Genomic DNA, 22,407 nt, shown 5'->3' on the forward strand with positions numbered 1-22,407 from the left:
TAACCAAGATTCCATAGGAGAATATCATAGATTATTATGACTATGTGGACTCTGTCACCCAAATATATATTCATAACACTGGGAAAGAAAATATTATATAAAATACCTTATAAAATCAAGGTAATTTGACCAGAGTATATTACTGGTTCCCACTTGTCTGTCTATATCCGGCTCAGAGATGCCGACCACAAGTACAAAATATTGGTGACATCATTTATAATATAAGTATAGAGGTTGTAAAGAACTCTCACCCAATAATATACATATGTTCGAGGCATGTGGGCTGCTAAATTCATATCTTAGCATTAGATCGCCGCCTAGTGTTGGGTCCGGATGATCGCACATTGTTGTCCTGGAAGAGTCTTCGAAGTATCCTGAGATAGGTGACTCCTCCCCTGGACTACAGTGCGCATGGGCATCGGCTCCATCCCCAGATTGTTTTTTTCCGCCATTGGGTTCGGATGCGGTCTCGACGTCTCTCTGTCGGAACCGAGAAAATATAACTTTAAACGGCCAAAAGGCTTTGTGTTCTTTACGTCGGTATTGTTTGCGTGCAGTCTCGAGTTCTTCCGTCTCTCGGAGCCGGAATCAGCGGAGTATTTCCACTCTTCGGACATCGAGGCCTTCTCATCGCGACTCGACACCGAGTTTCCAACATGGAGCGGAGTCCGTTTAAACTCTGTCCGCTCTGTGGGTCCAAATACCCACATATAGACGTGCACCCGGTCTGTAACAAATGCCTTTCGCCAGACCATAACGAAGGAAACTGCAGGGCCTGTGCGAGTTTCAGGTCAAAAAAGACTCTCACGATTCGGCGCGCGGTGCGCCTTGTGGCCAAACAAGCGGCCCCGGATCCAGAAAACATCTTCGACGACCAAGAAGAGGAGGACCAGAGCCATCATCTTCAAATCTCCCCGCCTGAGACGGAGGTCGAGGCAGATCCGGAGGACGACGACGGAGTCGTGGGTCAAGGCCTTGAATACGTCGACGAGGTAGGGGACGACGAAGAGGTTTATGGGGCCGCGGAAGATAGCTCAGAGGACGAGCTATGCCCCGAAGTTTACGGACATAAAGAGCGGGTCACGGGATCGCCTGTCGGCCTTACCCAAGACCCCGTAGCGCAAGCCACGGCCCCGCCTTCAGGCCCGGCCACGGACATACTTGCTGCGCAGAGGGTATCGAAACCGAAACTGAAAGCAACGGTATCGACTACACCTAAAATGGCCGACCCGAAACCGAAACTTAAGGACTCAGGCGTCCCTAAGATGGCGATCGTAACAACAAAAACGAATAAGCCTGCAGCCTCATCGACTCCGTCGACCTCCGGTCCACAGAAGTCGAAGAAATCTGGCGATTCCACAGGGTCGAAATCGGCGCCGGAGGAGAGATCCTCTAAAAAGGGTGGCACGCACAAGACAAGCGCGGCGGCGCCGGCAAAGCCCGCCAAAGCCAGCACCACAGCTCCGGCTCCGACTGGGACATCTGCGCATCGGTCCAAGGACTCGGGGTCGGCGGACGTGGCATCATCGTCCAACCCTCCAAAAGACCAACAGAACGTCGGATCCGAAGGCAAGGCCACCTCGTCGGTGCCAAAGGCCACTGTCACCGACGCATCTCTCATTGCCTCTTCACTACAACGAATTAGGGAGAAGGCCTCTGCTTCGTCGGCGCCGGCGCCATCGCCGCAGAAGGCGACAGACGTCCCGGTCAAGCCTGCAAGTAAACTCCTCTTCCTTCTGCCGCCAAAAGTGGCGCCGAAGGCCTTTTCATCAAAATCGACGCCAAAGAAGTCGGAATCTTCTACGGCAGGGGCACTTTCAGGTCAAGTTCTCGACTCAGAAGAGGAGTCGGAGTGCTTTATAGACGCAGAAACGGGCAAATTAACCCTTTACAAAAGGAAGATCACTTCACAGCCGGTGGAATCCTATGTCATCCCCCTGAAGAAGAAAAAGTTTCCACAGGATGCCTCAGGCCTCATGGAACCTATCCAGCCCCCTCCAAGAAGGAGCCCAACACCGTCTCCAGACCACTCTGAAAGTGAGGGCTATGATGAAGATGACCAATACACTTTCCCGGTCAATGAACCAGGTGCACAGCCGGATTCATATGATGACATTGGGGACCAAGGCAACCAAAATGTGGGACAAGACCCACAGGCTTTCGGTACACGTGCATCCCCAACAGAGGATTCTGCAGGTTTCCATGCACTCATTGAGAGGGCAGCTGCTAATCATGATGTGGACATGCATGCTGACCCAGTTGAAGAAGACTTTCTATTCGACACTTTTTCAGTTTCGGAAAGAACTGTAAAGACACTGCCTATGCTCAAAGGGGTCCTCAAGCATGCTGCGGACATCTTTAAAGAGCCTACCAGGGCGAGGGTGGTCAATCCACGTATTGAAAAAAAGTACAGACCAGCGCCTGCAGACCCTGCATACATTCGGGGACAGTTGCCGCTTGACTCCCTTGTGGTCGCAAATGCCCGTAAAAGGGCCAACTCCCAGACAACGGGTGAGGCTCCTCCCCCGGATAAGGAGTCCAAAGTGCTAGAGGCAGGAGGCAAAAGAGTGGCTGCGCAAGCTGCCAATTTCTGGCGTATTGCAAATACACAGGCACTACTGGCACGCTATGATAGGTCACATTACGACACACTAGAGCAAATTGTGCAACACCTGCCTCCGCAGTTTCAAGAGGGCACCAAAATGGTTATACAGGAAGGACAACTGATCTCCAACGCGGCCATAAAGTGTGCACTTGATGCCGCGGACACAGCCGCTAGGGCCATTAACACTAGTGTCATGCTGAGACGACAGGCGTGGCTCCGCATATCGGGGTTTAAACCTGACATTCAAACAACCATACTTAATCAACCAGTCAATCCTGATAGACTGTTTGGTCCAGATGTTGACACCACCCTAGAAAAAATTAAAACTGCTAAATCTATGGGGGCCCTACAATCACAGCAGTTTCGTGGCAATAGTTTTCGTCGCTCAGGTGCCCGTGGAGTCACCAGAGGACAGATGGGTCAGCAGTCACAGTTCCCTAGAGGTGGAGCACAATCCTCGTACCCCAAACAGAACAAGAGGGGCTACAGGGGAAACAGCAACAAAGGACGCGGCAGAGGGACCAACAATTCACGCTCCTCTGCCCCAAGCAATCAGTGACTCTCTGTCACTGCCCCCCGACCACTTGACACCTGTCGGGGGGAGACTACAGCAGTTCCTGCCCGTCTGGATCAACATCACCACAGACAGGTGGGTGCGACAACTTATCCAGTACGGTTATTGTCTAGAGTTAAAATCCACTCCACCCAACATTCCACCAAGGCAAAGACCTATGTCCGCAGAGCACTTGCACTTATTGCAGCAGGAAGTGGTGGTGATGCTGCAAAAAGGAGCAATCGAGCTCGTGCCAGTGGGGGAGGAAGGCACAGGGGTATATTCCCTGTACTTCCTCATTCCAAAGAAGGACGGATCTCTCAGACCAATTCTGGATCTCCGTCCCCTCAATCTGTATATACTGTCAGAGCATTTCCATATGCTTACACTGCAACAGATTCTTCCCATGTTAAACAAAGGAGACTTCTTAGCAACCTTAGACCTCAAGGACGCTTATTTCCACATTCCACTACACCCGTCCCACAGAAAGTACCTCAGGTTCACTATCCAAGGCACGCATTATCAGTTCAAAGTCCTACCCTTCGGAGTCACCACAGCCCCAAGGGTGTTTACCAAGTGCCTGGCGACAGTAGCAGCGCACCTCAGGAGGCAGAACATCCATGTCTACCCCTACCTCGACGACTGGCTCGTTCAAGCTAGGTCGGAACAACAGTGCGCCGCGGACATGTCGACTACCATTCACCTCCTTCACGACCTGGGTTTCTCGTTGAATTACCCAAAATCACACCTTCAGCCGGCACATGTCCGGCAGTTTTTGGGTGCGACAATCAATACCCTGACAGCCAAGGCGCAACCAAACCAGGTCAGGATAGACAGCATGCAGTCTCTAATCCAAAAGTTCAGACCGGGACACTCACTTCCAGCAAGAGTGTTCATGCAGTTGATAGGCATGATGGCCTCCTGCATCTTCATAGTCCCTCACGCACGGTTGCATATGCGCCCGCTCCAGGAGTGCTTAGCAAATCAGTGGACACAGGCTCAGGGACAATTAACAGACCTAGTGTTGGTTACCAGTCGGGCATACAACTCTCTGCATTGGTGGACTCCACACAACATTTGCAAGGGCCGACTGCTCCAGGAGCCAGTGCCACAGGTTATCCTGACAACGGACTCATCTCTCCAGGGATGGGGAGCTCATCTGCTCACTTACACGGTGCAGGGACTATGGACTACGCAGCAACAGAAGATGCACATCAACTATCTAGAACTGATGGCGATCTTCATGGCGCTCAAGTCCTTCATTGTACATCTGTGCAACAAAGTGGTGTTAGTCCGGACGGACAACATGACCGCGATGTACTACATCCAAAAGCAGGGGGGCACCCACTCACCGCAGCTGTCTCACCTGGCTCAGAGCATGTGGAAGTGGGCCATTCAGAGGAACATCTTCCTCATGGCAGAACACCTCCCAGGGAAGGACAATCAGATGGCGGATCTGCTCAGCAGATACAGCCATCAAATGCACGAGTGGGAGATACATCCATCAGTACTCCAGCCGTACTTCCAAAGGTGGGGTCGTCCAGAGATAGACCTGTTCGCCACAAGGGAGAACGCAAAATGCCAAAGCTTCGCCGCCAGGTTCCCACACCCGCAATCACAGGGCAATGCGATATGGATGAACTGGTCAGGCAAATTTGCGTACGCTTTTCCCCCGACACCTCTGATACCGCTGGTGGCGAGAAAACTAAGGCAACACTCGATGACACTCATCCTAGTTGCTCCAACGTGGGCGCGCCAGGCCTGGTACACCACGTTCCTCGAACTCTCAGTGGTACCGCATCAAAGACTGCGCCTCACGCCCAAACTTTTGACGCAGAACCATGGAGAAATTCAGCATCCAGATCCGCACCAGCTCAACCTAGCGATCTGGCTCCTGAAGTCTTAGAGTTTGGATACCTCAACCTACCTCCTGAATGCATGAACATCATCAAGGAGGCGAGGAAGCCGTCAACCAGAGCATGCTATGCCGCAAAATGGAAGCGTTTTGTCATTTACTGTGCAGACAATGACATAAACCCGCTAGATACATCTATCCCTAACATCATTTGCTATCTGTTACACCTTTATAAGTGCAAACTAGCGTTCACTTCTATTCGGATACATCTATCCGCCATAGCAGCTTACCTTCAAAACAGGCAGCATCTCTCGGTCTTCAGGGTGCCTGCCATTAAAGCGTTTCTTGAAGGTCTGAAACGAGTCATTCCCCCAAGAACACCGCCAGCTCCGGTGTGGAACCTCAATGTGGTCCTCACCAGACTGATGGGACCACCATTTGAGCCACTGCACTCGTGTGATCTACAATTCCTAACGTGGAAAGTAGCTTTCCTAATTGCTATTACGTCACTGAGGCGTGTTAGTGAGCTACAGGCGCTCACAATCCAAGAGCCATTCATTCAGATTCATCCAAATAGGGTAGTGCTATGTACTAACCCCAAATTCCTTCCAAAGGTGGTGTCACATTTTCATCTCAACCAAACTATCGACTTGCCGGCATTCTTCCAGAACCCACAAACAGTGGCGGAAAGAATGCTCCATACGTTAGACGTACGGAGGGCATTGATGTACTACATGGACAGGACACAACACTTTAGGAAAACAAAACAACTTTTTGTTGCCTTCTCACCACAACACAAAGGCAACCCGATTTCCAAAGCAGGAATAGCCAGATGGAGTGTTAAGTGCATTCAAATCTGTTATCAAAAAGCCAAGCGCACTTTAACAATACCCCCAAAGGCGCACTCCACACGCAAATTGGGGGCATCCATGGCTTTCCTAGGAAACATTCCTCTAGAGGACATTTGCAGAGCAGCCACGTGGATTACACCACATACCTTTACAAAACACTACTGTGTTGATGTACATTCCAAACAGCAAGCGGCTGTAGGACAGGCTGTTCTCAAGACACTTTTTCAGGTTTCTGCAGCTGGCACGGGCAACCGCCGCTGATGGAGGGACTGCTATGTATTCTATGCTAAGATATGAATTTAGCAGCCCACATGCCTCGAACTGAATATGCTACTTACCAGTATGCATCTGTTCTTGGCATGTAGGGCTGCTAACATTCATATCGCCCACCCTCCTCCCCGGTGCCTGTCGCAGCTGCAGATATACTATTGTATTCAATCATTAGCATGGACATCCTTTACACTTTTCACTCCATCCTCTGCCACAATGGCGAAAAACAATCTGGGGATGGAGCCGATGCCCATGCGCACTGTAGTCCAGGGGAGGAGCCACCTATCTCAGGATACTTCGAAGACTCTTCCAGGACAACAATGTGCGATCATCCGGACCCAACACTAGGCGGCGATCTAATGCTAAGATATGAATGTTAGCAGCCCTACATGCCAAGAACAGATGCATACTGGTAAGTAGCATATTCAATATTCAGACTGTGCGTTCCTCAAACCAACTGGCTTCAGGGGATGAAGCTCCTGTGTAGAGTCGCTCTTTTTTATATATGTTTTTCAAGATCGTAGGTATAATAGATTTAAAACCAAGTCTTAGGTCCTAAGAAAAAAAAGGGGATTTTATCTTCAATTCTCAAACATACTAGTTCTATTTCACAAGCTGATGATGATTAAAAGGATGATATGTACCTTATATTAATGTTGATTTGCCGCAATCGAATGACACAGACTACATTCATTAATCCAGTGTGCCCACATTTTAAAATTTGTTCATAAGCCCAATCTGGGAACAAGATTTGGGTTCTAAAGAGAAAAAGGGTATGATTTAAATTGTATGCACATCCTTTTTCTATGCTACAAGCTGGCAGTGGTTACAGAAATCGTAATGAGTACCTTATATCGATGATTTAATCCAATCGAATGTCTCTGGTACCACGGGATGTCCTATATTTGTCCAGAAAGCCCAACTTAAATAATCTATGTATTTTGGATGAGCTGCGCCGTTCATAAGCACAAAGCAGTCCCCAGTTACGGTGAACCTACACATAAAAAAAGGCGATAAATTAGAACCCTCCTAAATGGTATAAAGGTTCTCATAGAGCTCGTCTTCCTGTCTATTCGACATACCTGATAATGTGCTTAACTTGTCGTGCAGCAGCCAGTCTGGACTCGGTTTCATTTGAAACGAACTCCTGTGTGCGAATTGCCCTTGTATACGTACTGAACTCTGGTAGATTACTCGCAACTGGGCAAAAACCGTCGCGTGTAGCACGTAGCAGATGACTGCATGCAGCGCGCCCAAGCGGTGATGTAAACATAAAATTACCGTAAAGTGTCTAAGAACAAAGCTCCTGTGGATATGCGGGGACCGTGTGTTTGAATAGTGTTCATTCATCGATCAATGGCTCAAGATTGGCACAGCGCCATATTCTTGTGCAGTGGCCTCACTCTGTCGTGAGGTTTAGTCACAAGGTAGTGATCACCTTTGCAGCAACCTCACTATATCGTGAAGTTGGATAACCGAATAATCACGAGTATTATTAAAAAATAGGGATGTCTGGATGCTTGTTATATGTATTATTGTTATTTGCAGATAGTGCTAGTGAAAAGAAATCAATCAATCCACCTCATATTTATTATAAATTGATGTAGAAAAACTATCAAGCAGTTATATAACAACCAACTAGGAAAAGTAAACATAGAGTGCACAGAACCAAAGAATGAGTTGGGCGGACAACTGACCCATATGATAATTTGGACACCATATGTGATAAACTGAACAGGACATGGCTCATTCAATTAATCAAACTTAACCATTCTTCTTTCGTATTGAGGCCTATTCTAGCGGTATTGAGGACCGATATGAACCATTGTTCTCTGAATTTCCGCTTAGTGATCATGTTCCCCGCGTTTGCTGCCTATAATTCTTTCCAAAATAAACCATTTCATAGCATCATCTGAATAGTTCAAAGAGTTGAAGTGATCTACAAGAGGGGCATTAGGCTTTTTATTTCTAATTGCCGATTTGTGTTCAGTCAGGCGGGTCCTAAACTCACGGCCCGTTTCACCGACATAACCTAGACTGCATGGGCAGAACAAGAAGTAAATACATTTTTACTCCTACAGTTGTTTAGATGTTTAGGCATAATGGTTTGTTTATTAAATAAAAAACTTTTTCCTACAATGCACTGGTCACAGCAACTACAGGAACCCACATTTGTAGTTGCCTGTGACTTGCCCACCTTCTAGGTTGAATTGTCTACTGGTACCTGGTTCACGTTGTGTGAACCAAGTTGTTCCTCAAATTTTCGTTCCGGTTAAATGCAAAAATGGGGCGTTCCAGTTTAGTAGGTTCATTGTCATTAAGGAGCGACCAGTTGGAGTTGATAATATTTTAAATTTTATTGCGGATGCTGGAGAATTGGTGATGGGGTCCTATCGTGGACCCTACTTCCCCTTGGGTTTGGCTAGGTTATCTATTCTACGTTCAGGAATCTTCGGCTAGTAGTCTCTATCAGATGTACATGTTACTTACCTTTGTTAACTATGTATCTGGTAGAGTCGATCCTAGCCGCAGATTCCTTCACAGCCTGCCCTTCCTCCCCGTTCTGCGAGGCCCTTTGGCTTGGTCTTATGCATTGGCTTCCTGTGGGTTCATTTCTAGGGGTTCTGGCCCCTTTGCTATCTTTAGGTTGGTCTTTTGGCGGGGACCCTGCCCCTGTTCCTTATGGGGGTTGTCATGTTCTGTGATGGGGCTTTAGTGAAGTCTTGTCCTGCCTTGTTTTTCCCGGACTAGTCGCAGGAACAGCTAAACTATGAAACTCGCTTCCTATCACATTAAAATAATCACAACTTATGGTCCTTTAGGAAGGCATTAAAAACCTACCTTTTCAGAGTCTGATGCAGCTATTGTATCTTTTGGTATCCCACCATACAGGAGCAGCGCCAAGAAGCCTATGGTAATTGAGCGCTTTATAAAATCAAATCAGATTTTAACCTACCTCCTGACTCCTGGTGCGATTTCATCCCCTTCCGAATACACTAAAAAGAACACCATTCTCCCCTTTTTTTAATCCGGATTCGGGCTGCCGCTTCCATTGCTGATAACATAACATCACAGCACTTGCTTAGTTGGCAAATCATGCGACTGGGAGAAAACAGCTCCTTGTGTTCTGCTGTTTCATTGATGACAGCGCAGACTTTGACAGGGTGGATCAAGCGACGCTATTGGAAAAAACTGTTGGTATGAGGGACCTCATCCCTACTTTTTCAGGCAATTTCCCAATATCAGGGGACTTTAGTTCATATAAAAATGGGCCACTTTACATCCACCACTAAAGTTCCAATTAACAGCGGCCTCAAAAGGGGGTGTAGTGGTGCCTCTCCTCTTTAACCTTAACACAGCTGATCTTGGTAAAGCTCTAGAAGGCGCCAACCTAATTGCACCTAGGTTGGGAACATCAGGACTCCCTATCCTGCAGTATGCAGATGACATTGTCTGTATTAGGGGCAGTTGGCCATTGGGGGTGAGGGTCCCCATTTGGGCACAACAGTGTATCCGATGTTTATTTGATATAATTTGCCGAAGGCAATTTTCTCAGCATGTCTTAGCTGTACTCTTCCCTATTGGTGCTTCTATTTGCATGGAGCTGTGTAGTTCGGTAGCAGTGTGCTTATTAGATGTGAGGGCGTTAAGTGACCATGAGTGGTGTTTATCCGCTAGAGATATTGGTACCAAACGAAAAGTAACTTTTTCATTCCACATATAAAAACCGACAACTGCACAGAGAAACAACAAAAATGTAATTACTCTTTCAAAAACAAACACAATCCTTATGCAAAGCTATGTGGCTCCTCAGTAGAGGCTATGTTCTCATGTACTGGTATATGTTTTGAGTGAGGGATTGTCACTATAGCTTTACCTGTTAAAATACTAATTTCAACTTTACCTTGGCATTATATGTGTGTCTGTCTGTCTTTTGTCATCAGCTGACCTGCCTTGAATTACTTTGAGTTATAGGGAGCAACATCCTCACTCTCTTCACTGTATATTTGTCCTTAATTTTTCACCACCTTCATTGTTCCTAATTTTGTTGTGACCTACGTTGAAGACTTTGTCAATTTACTTTACAGGCTCAGTACAATGTGACCACAACCAAGCTGTTAAATCCTGACCATTTGCTCAATGAAATAACAAAGATCCTTCCAGAGAAACAAGTGGATTATGTGCAAAAGGGGTAAGTATGAAACACCAGATAGCTTTTTAATTTTTTTTCTCAGTAGTCCTAATGGACTGATTATTTGGGTGGGTGACTGCCCCTACCTCATGGAAGCATCACAACCCTTGTCAGGATGAACGCACAAAGGCACTAAATTAAGCTGAGCTAAACACCCTGATAGCTATTGCACAGAGCAGACTGGCTTAACTTAGGACAAAGTGTAAAGTATTAATGCAGTATCAAACCAGTAATAAAGTCAAAATGGAAAACAATAAAAATCTCAAATCAAATTAGAAAAATAGACACATGTAATAAACAAGATGTCGCCAAAATGAAAAAAATCAAAAAAGCTGAACCACAGAGTTTCATTTTTAAAGATTTTAGGGAAAATGGCACCAAACCGCTCCAATGATAGTCTACATATTTGAACAGATTAGATATACTTCACTGTTGTGACTGAGTAACCGGTCTGCCAAGATCTAAATTAGTCCCTTAGTCTTGAAGTCCCAACCAACCAAAGACATACACTTCTAAGGCATGCAGAACCTCAGGGGAGGCAGTTAAAAACTCACAAGGTGTCAAGCCGATCCCACCAGCGAAGTCCAGGTCTAGAGATCCCTGGTCAGCTGAGTACTTCCAGGAAAAGGTCTCTTGCAGCTAGTGATGTCCTTGTAAGCCACACAAGAGGTTGGCCAACTGACCTGTGAGTTCAAGTCTTCGTCCTGAGTACAAGGAGGAACAGATATAGACCTTAGCTGCTCATCTCGGGTCACAGACGGCAGGTCCAGTCACCTTCTGTTCTTCTGCAGGTCCCGTAATGGGTCCCTGGAGGTGCTCCATGTATGCCTTCCACAAGCAAGTGGGTGGGAATTAATATGTTCATGCCCTGACCAATGGGTTAAAAGTTCCCAGGCCCTACTTTGGAAGTAGTTCCTGTTTGCAACCATGCCCAAAATTGTAATGCTGGGCGAATTCCAGATTGCAAAGTTTTTAAAGCCTCACTTACTGTAGTAATCCTAGTGCCATCCCAAATCGAACACTAAAATCCAGTTTGAGGCAGGCACGGTACTCACAAACCTAGAGACAGAATTATGGTAGGACAAAAGCAGGGTACTTCAGCAACCAGACAGGGTTATTCACAAGAATTGTCTTGGCATCCTGTTCTCTCCCTTTCAAGTATACCCCAAGTGTTACATGTTGCTCAACAGACCCGTTGAGCATAATTTGACACTGTAGTGTTACAAAGGATGCTGGCAAAGGCTTATTGCAATTAGACTTCTGACAGTACAAGCAGGTAAAGGAAAACCTTCTAAAAGTTACTTTTCCGTGATATTAAAAATTATTACACCATTGAATTGGAATGTTAACTATTAAATAGTGTTTTCATTATTTTTCTAGCTGGTTCCATTCCAGAGATACAGTATTGGTATTTGAATTTGTACTCTTGTTTTCTGCATCAGACAGTTAGGTCTGCTTCAGTATAAATAGTTTTTTGGGCCTTTTCACTATAGGGATATAGTAATATTAATTTTCTACACGTCCCACTTTAAACGCCATGCACCGTACCTTGTGGGCTTTAGGAGTCACTTGGTAATATTTAAAAGGGAGGCTTGTACCTGTCAAAGGATGTTAACAGGTTGCAGTGCAGCAGTCAGGCTTCAAATTGGGGCCGAAGCCATGTTTGCCTTTTGACACCAGAGAATGGCACAATAACCCCTACATTCCACAAATGGCATGTAACTGCTGGACCTTGGGTGCACTTTTTACACCATGAACTAGGTACTTATAGGCAAGTTAAATATACCACTTGGTAATAAGCCAATTGAACTATTTTTGAAAGTGGAGCATAGGCACTTAACTACTGGTTAGCAGGGGTAAAGTGCCCAGAGTTCTTAAGCCAACAGACAAAATAATGTCCAGATAAGGTGATCTGTGAGGAACATGCAGAAAAAGCCGATTTCTTGTAATTGACTAAAAGCTTGGGTCCATATTGGTTTTAATGCATGATTTGGAGTGGGGTGGCGGAATGCATGATTTGGAGTGGGTGGCAGACCATCACAAAGGTGATGTAAACATTTCCTTTCATTAATTGGAGCTACAATTATTTGTAATGCTACTATTAAATGGTTTTAATTTAGTCTTGGCTTTACCTGCTCGGACCATGGTCAACTAATAAGATTTAAACCATAAAGTATGTGGCAATGAAGGAACACATTATGCAGTAGCATTTAATAAATTATGAAACGCAAAAAGTAAATTATGCACTCCATTTAGTTGTAGTGTGGGCCCCTTTTGTGCTTTTTGCAGCACAGATTGATACAAAAAGAATCTCAAATGCTGCGCAAAATCCAAAGGATTTGTCATTATGAAAAGTATACACATTCTCCAGGTCCTATTGAAAATGTTAGTAACAAACACATTTTGCATGGAAATTCTGGAACACTATTTAAGAAACCTATTTCTTCTTGCTCCAAAACTAAGATATTGTGTGTTCAAGGCTTGTGCTGATGTAGGCTTGTTTTCCGTTGCCTACCGCGTTTTGACTTCTCAACAAAAAGCAAGCCTACACATACACACTTCTTGTGATAGATGTGCATCTATTATTCTGCTTCCCCCAATCGTGTTTTAGAAATATTCTTCCGTTATGGGCAGCAGTCGCTGTTCGTATAAAATAAAAGGCATTAGTAAATGCATTAGGTGTTGCCTATGTGATTAATATAATAAGCTTTTTTGTTGTAAATGTAACTTGCCGAGTAGTTGTACAATATAAGTTACGGAAAGTCTGTTAAAGTGTTATCACATGTTCAAAAAGGCAATATATTGTGCTGTTATAAGTGGTATTATAAAGTGGGGAGATTAGGTAAATGGTGGAGGACAAAGATTAAAAAAAATAACCAGTACGTGATAAGTAGACTTGAAAGTGGTGAAGCTATAGAGTGAATAGGTAAAGGGTGGATAAAACCCAGAGAACTCCAGCGCAAGCGCTGTTTCGCAAATCCAAAACAAGATTATAAAAACTAAATAAAAAAGAAGTGGCGTTTGATTATTGTCCTTGTTAAGATAAACAAATGAAGATTAACTTTACATTTTTCATATGAGCATTTGAGCGGTTGTGTAATAGTTAAAGAAACACACAAAGTGAGATTATTGTTTTATTGAGTTGGGCACGTTCTTTTTTTATTTTTTTATTTATTAATACAGATTTCCCTTACAAAGTTTTTTTATTTTGCACTGCACTTTTTTTTCATTCTTGCAAAAAATGTAAACATGAACATAAATTGAAACAATAATGAGCATATAGTAAATATATGCACTTGCATTGGCATTGTTACTTATGGTTTACATAGTACACCATAAAATTTTCAATGATTTTGCTATATACTTATAAGTTTGTATGTTGTACCAATACTGAATTTTTTTTCAAGGCATTTGTTATAATAAGTCCTGGTGCCACTGCACCTGCTGCACCATTGAGATCCTGACCCTAGTGCCTGCTAGATAACTGTACTTTGCCTGTTTTAAGAATGTGCAGTTGGTGCGGTTGGTGTTCTTTGTATTATAGAAAAACGAAAATACAGGAGGCTGTTTAATTACTTTGGACAGCTCAAATCATTTTTAGCAATTAAGCTAAAATGCCAGGAGTAAAGTGAGCTAAATTAGACAGTGTTCGCCTGTTTTAGGAATGTGTAGTTCTTTGTTAAAAGTATGTAAATAAATATGAATGCTTTTTACATCAACGGCAAAATTCTCACTATTGGGGAAATAAATTCTGCTTCGGTTTACAAAGTATCGCTGAATAACCACGTTGCTTATTCATATGGCCAAAGGAAAATACAGTAAATGATATAACATGTTTTGGTGCTAGAAAAATACTATCTGCACAGTACAGGCCAGTCTTAAAGAAAAACAGTTTTACCCACCTACCTGCTTGCTAAGCTAAATCCTTGTTGCAAAGGTGGAGAACTCGCAACAAAGGGGAAAAAAAGTATTTTAAAATAATAGATACCTTTTGAAAAAAGAATAGCCGCACAAATCCCACACTCACCAATCATGCATGTTCGCAAAGACTAGCTTTGACGCCATGGGACAACGCCCAGCAGCTGGAATTTTCGAATTCACTTCTCTTGAAGCTATGCAGTCTCACTTCCCGGCCAGTAGAAGGAACAGGCTTCAATCACAAAACTAGAGTAATACTTTTAGAGCAGGCATGTGACTGTGTTTAAAATCTAAAACTCTACTGCAGTTGTCCGACGCTGTAATAGTATACAGAAACTGTCCCAACGATTAAAGGTTAAAACATCCCTTCAGAGCACCACATAGCATGCTCATGTAAAGCACTGCAATCACTTTAGTCGGGTTAAAACAACATAATACACCAACAACAAACACATGACACAAGAAAAAAAAAATTGTATTAGCGACAAACACATGACAGAAAAAAATTCTATTTTATTATCAGAACAAAGTGATACAGAATGTGAAAATGAGTTGGAGGTTCCATCCACTAAAGCCGAGTTAACCCAGCACATTTTAAATGTGTGCAGCCAGAAGATGATTAGTATCCGTAAACAGAAAACGCTGTGCAGCTGTAGCGTGAGATAAAAATTTCTAAAACATTTGGGCCCGGTACCGCTGCACCATTTAAATAAAGATGCTAGTGTCTGCAAGATAACTGAACTTGTGACTGCCTGCTTAGTTGTATAGCAATAATCAATGTTTGGTGGGGTTCCTAGGGCTTTGGGCTTTGGTGTAACTGCACCATTCAAAGCATGATCTTAGTGCCTGCAAGTTAACTGCACTTGTGTCTGCCCGTTTAGTAGTTAAATATAGCAATATTTGGTGTTTGGAGTTCTGACAACGTTTGGACCCTGTACCACTGTACCAGCTGCACCATTCAAATCAAGCCCTTTTTAACTGTAAGGTAACTGTCATTGTGACTGCCTGTTGAAATCTAGCGATATTACATGTTTAAAGGGAAAGATAACAAAATGTAAACAGTATGCAGCATTAACCAAAAGAAAAAAGTTCGAACCATCAACGCGGATAGGAATGAGTAGTTGGGCCACGGGAAACTAAAAAGACACACTGAAGTGAGAACAGGCTACAGCTAATAGAAACAGAGGAAGTAAACTGACAAGCATAGGGACCAATAAAAAATGAAGTCCCTTTCAAGATATATTAAGAACAATAGATTTCACAAGCACAGCGCAAGTACTGTGCAGGTGAAACCTAAAAATGCATGGGAACTGTGATCAAAAGTGCAGTGGCAGGCCGGGTCAGTTAGTGTCGGGACATGGTCAAATGTGTGGCTAAAAAACCTATTTCTGTAACTACTCTGTTGGTCTTTAGCCTTCAAGTAACTGCATATAAAATAAAGCCCACCATAAATAAATAATAAAAAATAAAAAAATAATCAAGTTAAACTATTCCATGGGATATGTACCATTTTACGTTATGAAACTTCTGTTGGATAATTGATTACTGCTCGTGTATTTATGTAAACACAGAGCCACAGAATTGTATTCTCGCAGTGGAATAGAGACCTGTGCATTTTTTGGATTATGAGGTCCCAGTCTGTAACAAAGTACTGTGAATATGTACAGCAGTATTGTAAACGTGCATTGCACACAGTGTAAGATTGACTGGTACAAAATATAGCTTTAAGATTTAAAATGTACTTCCAAAATATTGATTTCAGAAATGCGCAGACTCCACCTAATACAAATTTTTTTTTGTGTATATAACTGTTTGCTAAAAGCACACACACCACAGTTCAGCTGCTAACACCCTTACAATACCTGTCAAAGAGACTAGATCTTTGTAGTCTGAAGCTTCAAGTGAACTCCATCAAATTAGAAGCAATACCAGCTTCCAGGTCGCCTTTGCATTCGCAGGTTCACAGAGCACACATTACATTTCTTTCAGGCAACAGGCTCCCTGGCAAGAAGGCTTGTTTCTTGTTTAGCTGTCTGTCTCCCTCCCTCTGCTTCCCAGCACAGGAGACTCCTGTGCTCCTTTCAATGAGTCATCTCAACTAGGGGTGGGCGGAATTTGCATAAACGTGCTACGCAAAGCTCCGCAAAATGTTAAAAAATCTCTGCGAGAACTCAAAAGCTCTGCAAACACCCGGAATTGCTTGTTACGCCCATTCGCTGTGCTTTTTTCCTGTTCGCGAACGCCGTTTGCGTGCGCGGGGAGAAATATCTTACGAACACGCATTTTGAAAGCGCGAACAAGTAAAAAATTCTGCGAGGCTGCAGATCGTGGAATTTTTGGCAATTCCGCGTTCTCAGCGGAACGCAAAATTACCCAAATTCCTGCAGCTGAACGGAATTTACCACCCAGGCCTAATTTTTTTTTAACATCATTTTTATTGCATCACCAATATAATTGTACAGACAGTATAACCAAATGTATAAGGTCTCCGAAAACAAGACTTGGCATTGTCCTTTGCACTCCTGTTCGGGAGGTTCGCCCCGTCCTTGGGCGCAGCTCGACCTCCGTTCATTAGTAGTCCTTGTAATACCTTACATCGTCTGACACTAGTATTACCAAAGTAATGCTGGGTTGCTTTTTGTGATTTTCGCCCCTCCCCCGCCCCATAATTTCGATCCCCAACAGCCCGCCAATTCCAGCTTCCTTTCCCCCCCCGTCATCCCCCCCCCCCCCCCCCCCCCCCTGTTCGCGCTATGCTAAATCACTGCCGTAAAAACGTCTGTTGTGGTGTAGGAAGTACATACATTCGCTAAGGTGTGTCCCCCTCGGTAGAGTGTAGCGGGCGAAAGCCCGCTTGGCGGGCGGCCAGGCAGCCTGTGGATTCCACAAAGGAGCTCAGGGACCTGGTGATATGAGCCTCTGAGACCTTTGCGAGGTATGGGAGGAGAGAGATCTGGCGGTAATTGGCGGGCGCAGAGGGATCGATGCCAGGCTTTTTCAAAAAAGGAATGATGACTGCTGATTTGTGGGCAAGGGGAACAATGCCCGAGTTGAGGGAATGATTGATGAAAGTAAGTGGTGGAGAATAGCAGTTAGAAAAGAGCTCTTTTAGGACAAAAGCAGGACCAATGTCCCGAGGGGAGCCTGATTTGATCCGAGCTAGAAGAGGAAGCAAGGAGTCACGGGTGAGGGGAGGAAATAGCAGAGGGTACCGTGGGTGGGGGAGGAATGTTGGCCCTAATGAGGGCAATCTTCTCAAAGAAAAAAGAGTTAAGGGAGTTACAGAGTGTTTGGGACGGGGGAATTTTAGAGACCGCCCTGTCGGAGGCCGCCAACTCATGAATGGGGTTGAATATCTCTTTCGGTTGGTTTTCTGCTGCCAAGATTCTGCCAGAGAAATACTCCGTTTTGGCTTTTAAAATGTCACGTTTGTAATCTTTTAGGGACAGGCAGTAATTAGCCTTAAGGAGAGGGCAGTAGGTGCGCCGCCAGGCGCGTTCCGCTCTGCGGGTCGCAAGTTTTTTCCCCCTGAGGGCGGGAGTAAACCATCGGTTGGCCCCATGGGCACGTTTGACAGTCACTCTCTTAAGGGGAACGATGGAATTACACGCCTTTAGCAGCCAGTTGTTAATGGCTGAGAGCTGGGAGGAAGGAGATAAATCGTTAAGCTCCGGGCTAGTAGCCTCTAGGGAGGAGCAAACCGCCGGGAGGGCCGCCTTATCCCACTTTCTGGCCCAGATGTTTTTGGGCAGAGGGGGTTTAGGTGGTCGTCCGAGGTTGGCTGTGAAGGAAATGAGGGAGTGGTCTGACCAACAACAAGGGGAAATGATTGGAGGGCCCATAGGGACGTTAAGGGACCAGATTTGGTCAAGTTGATGACCTTTGATATGGGTGGCCGAACTCAGCTGAGGGAGGAAGTTTAGGCTGGTGAGCAGAGCCGTGAACTCCTTAGATCTCATATCTTCAGCTGGGTCATTCGGCCAATAATTTAAGTCTCCCAATAAAAGAATGGCAGAGTTGTTTACCACAAGGGTGGCCAGAAGGTCCTCTAGAGCGGGTAGAAAACCGGGGGTAGACTGGGGCGGGCGATATATAAGAACACAGGTTATTGGGATCCCAAAGGAAGTGGAACGGACTACTAAGCAGTCTACCGCAGGGATCACGGGAGACGGTAGAGTTTGGAAGAGGAAGTCCGTGCGGGTGATCAGGGCCACACCCCCCCCAGCCTTCCCTCCTGGGCGGTCCTTCCTAATGGTCGCGTAAGTAGGGGGCAGAATGGACAGCAGGCTGGGAAGCGAGTCGTCCCTAAACCATGTTTCCGTGAGGAATAACAGGTCAGGCTGGCGTGAGTCGAGCAGATGGAAAAGCTCGAGCTGGTGCCCATCCGCAGACCTGGTGTTAAGGAGGATCGCAGAAGTAGGAAGCTTAGGGCTGTCCAGGGCGCAGGGGAGGGCGTCATCGTGCCTGGAGGGCGACTTGGTAAGGAGGGAAGGGTCAGGGTAGGGCAGTAGGGCTAAGGCACTAGGGGGTGGGGGTGCAGGGCAAGGGCAGCTAAGACCTAAAGAGGCAATGCGTTCTAATACTAGAGATGAAGGGGGACGGGGATGCCAGAGGGAGTGTATAAGCGCAGAAGGGTATGTGGTTAAAAAAAGGGCATGGCGACCGGGCCCGGGCCCCAGCCGGCCGCAGACGGGCTTAACTCTGGCGCGACTCCGGCGCGCCTACGACGCGCCCGCTGCGCTCGTCCGCTGCGCTGCCTCATGGTGTCCGTATAAATAGGGGCGGAGCTGCGGGGGAGTGGCAGGGCTATGCTGGAGTATACTGCCCAAGCCAAAATGGCGCCCGTTACCGCTGGGAGCCCCCGAGAAGCAATCAGGCCCAGTCAGCAACTCACCCCTGCAAGCAGAATGAGGTAAGAACCTGCATAATTTTAAAATGAGTTAGTTACAAATAAAATACAACAATTTCCGATATTTCCGAAAATGCAGCGCCTGCGCTCGTAATAAGCGGGGCGGGATGCCTGGGAAGCAAAGAACTCTCCAAAGTATGACCGGACGACCCCCTGCCACCGGGCCACTGGTCAAACTCCGCGTTCGACACGGTGGACCATGACATCTTGTTGTCCCGTGTCGAGGCGGCGGGCATTGGGGGCTCGGCCTATGCTTGGTTCCGTTCCTTTTTGACGGACAGGGAACAGGCGGTCCATCTTGCCAACTTCACCGCTCCTCCTAGGAGGGTGACTTGTGGAGTCCCCCAAGGCTCTTCCCTGTCCCCTTTGCTTTTCAATCTATACATTTCACCCCTCATTTTTACTTTACAGCAGATGGAGGTCTCGGTGTTTAACTACGCCGACGACCTCCAACTTGTTTTCAACCTCTCCTCTTCTCCTTCCTCGGCTTCTAATTTCCAGAAGGTTATGCTTTTTATCCAAGGGTGGATGAACTGCAACCACCTCAAACTGAACCCGGACAAGACCGAATTGGTCCTGACGGGGGGTGGTTGCAGTCCCTGGTCTCCTTCCTTCTGGCCCTCTGCCCTTGGTCCTTCCCCTCTTCCTGTTTCCAAGATTAAAACCTTGGGTATTTTCATTAATCCCATGCTTACCCTTCATACGCAGATCAATGCAGTTGTATCTGCTTGTTTTTTCTCTCTGCGGATTATTCGAAGGGTTGCCCGCTTCTTCTCAACTGCTGCACTCAAGCTCATCCTCATGGCCATGGTGCTTTCGCGCCTTGACTATGGGAACGTCATCTATAATGGTGCGCCGGCTTATCTGCTCCGCCGGCTTCAACAGATTCAGAATCAGGCGGCTCGCCTGATCTACGGTCTCCCCAGGTTCAATCATACGACCCCTCTGTTGCAATCTCTCCATTGGCTCCCAGTGAGGGAGAGGGCCCTTTTTAAGCTTGGATGTATCACCTACCAGGCCAGATCAGGGACCGCTCCCGTTTTCCTGTGTGAAGCCATTTCCCCTTACCTTCCCTCCCGAGAACTCCGTTCCACTCACTTGGCCCTTCTGTCAGTCCCTCGTTTCAGAAAACAGAAGTCCGGTGGGGCCAGATTTGCAGTGCTGGCTCCTTCTTTCTGGAACTCACTTCCATTTACTCTTAGGTCGTCATCTTCCTACTTGGAATTTCGCAAACATCTTAAAACCTTCTTGTTCTCCAGATCTGTAGCTGTATAACCCTTTCCTCCGCACCCACTGGTCTTCTGCCATCTAGCGCCATGAAACCGATTCTGGTATAAGAGCGCTCTACAAATATTTTCAAATTCAAATTCCCCCGGTAAGGTGACAGAGTTAGCTATATCCAGCCCCTCCTCGCCCTCCTGCTCCTCATCAGCTGTGTCACGGAGCGCCTGCACCATCATTTCCCACGCAGTCGCCCTCTCCAGAGCCTTCTCATCATTCGTTCTCCAGGCCATCTGGTATCTCAAGGTGCTCTCACATGCCGCCCACCGCAGGCATTCCCCAAACCATCTTTTATACGTGGGCCCCACTCTCGATTTCCAATTTCTCGTTATCTCCCGCTTAGCCAGGATGAGCCCCAAGTCTATAAATTTGCTGGTAGTCTTATTCCTAGGCGTGTATGGAAACCAATGGAGGACCCCCACTGCTTTCGTGTACTGGATGTCCCTGTCAGTTGCACTGTTGAGGGCCCTCCCAATTTCCTACCAGTAGTCACCCAGAGAGGGGCAATCCCACAACATGTGACCCAGGTCCGCCCCGACTGTATTGCACCTGGGGCAAGCAGCGTGTTCCACCCCAAAATATTGTCGTATTTTCCCCGGCGTGAGGTACGCCCTGTGAATGATGTAGAAATGGATTAACTGAAACCTGGCGTTTCTCGAGCTCTTCCGTGCGCGCCTCAGCAGCTGGCCCCAGGTCGTATCAGGGATCTCCAATTGGAGGTCCAGCTCCCATTTGGCCTTCAGAACCGCCAGAGGCTGTAGGGCCTCCCTCAGCATCCTGGAGTACAAGCAGGTGACGGCCTTAAAGGTCCCCGCTGCCATCATCGTGTATTGGCATGCCATAGAGGTGCCCGGTTCCTGCAATCCTTCCCCCCAGTGAGCCTGCATGGCACCTGTGACCGCTGCGTGCAACAAGTAGTTGCCCCTCGGTAGGTCGAACCGCTCCTGCAATTCCTGAAACGGCAGCAGTACCCCATCCTCATACAAGTCGCCCAGCATGTGTATCCCCGCCTCCTCCCATCCCAGCAAGCGCGACCAGTCCCCTCCATGAGGAAGGGCCGTGACCATCCCCAACGGGATTTCAGGAGCATACATAAGGCGGACACCCGCTCGCTTACGTGCGCGGTTCCAGCAGAGTCGGAACGTCTGCTCCTCAACCGTCAGGTCTCTCACCAGGAGCCTCTGGTGCAGTGTGATGTACGCCAGCACGTGTCGTGGGGTACCTTCAGCTCTCGCGTCCTCAGGGCCTCTATAGACTCTCGCGACCTCCTGAGTAAAATTCTGCAGCTGCGCAGCCAGATAATACCCTTCAAAATCAGGCACCGCCAACCCTCCTTCATCCTTGGGGCGTAGCAGAGTATCCAGCGCTATGCGCCTCCTGCCCGTACCCCATATGAACGCTATCACCAGAGACCTCAGGCGCCGAAAAATAGAACTCGGGACCCACACTGGGAGCGTCCTAAAATAATACAACAACCTGGGCAGGGCCACCATCTTGAGCAGGGAGATCCTACCAGCCAGGGATAGCGGCAGTGTAGACCAGAAATCCATGCTCCCCCGCAGAGCGTTAATACAACGGGTGATGTTACCCTCCAGCAGATCTGCCGGGGTGTGATAGATATAGACTCCCAGATAATGCAGACAGCGCGGTTCCCATCGGAGTTCTTGCGCGGTGAGTGGGCACGGTTCTCCCGATCTCAGGGGGAATAAGCAAGACTTAGGCCAGTTGACCCTCAGGCCTGATAACCGGCCGAATCGCTCCAATAACCGCCTTGCCCCCTCTAGCTCGGGGCCCGCGTTAGCCAAAAACATCAGCAGATCATCTGCATACAAAGAAATTAAATGTGGCTTGCCCCTATACGATAATCTGGCATAGTGGCGGCCCAACCTGGCCTCCACAGCGAAGGGTTCCATCGCCAGGGCAAACAGTAGAGGAGACAGGGAGCACCCCTGTCTAGTGCCCCGCCGGACAGG

At 46.7% G+C, this 22,407-nt stretch overlaps 1 protein-coding gene across 1 annotated transcript in view; it reads left to right on the plus strand.

Annotated features, from left to right (window-relative positions):
* MELK (maternal embryonic leucine zipper kinase) overlaps positions 1 to 22,407 on the plus strand; it is a 350,951-nt gene that overhangs the window by 310,406 nt on the left and 18,138 nt on the right. The window contains exon 17 of the mRNA XM_086961674.1: positions 10,223 to 10,326. Coding sequence (XP_086817800.1) covers positions 10,223 to 10,326 — 104 coding nt within the window. The remainder of the gene's footprint in view (positions 1 to 10,222; positions 10,327 to 22,407) is intronic.

The sequence above is a fragment of the Lissotriton vulgaris genome, chromosome 3_1 (assembly GCF_964263255.1).
Source record: "Lissotriton vulgaris chromosome 3_1, aLisVul1.2, whole genome shotgun sequence".
NCBI classification, from domain to species: Eukaryota; Metazoa; Chordata; class Amphibia; order Caudata; family Salamandridae; genus Lissotriton; species Lissotriton vulgaris.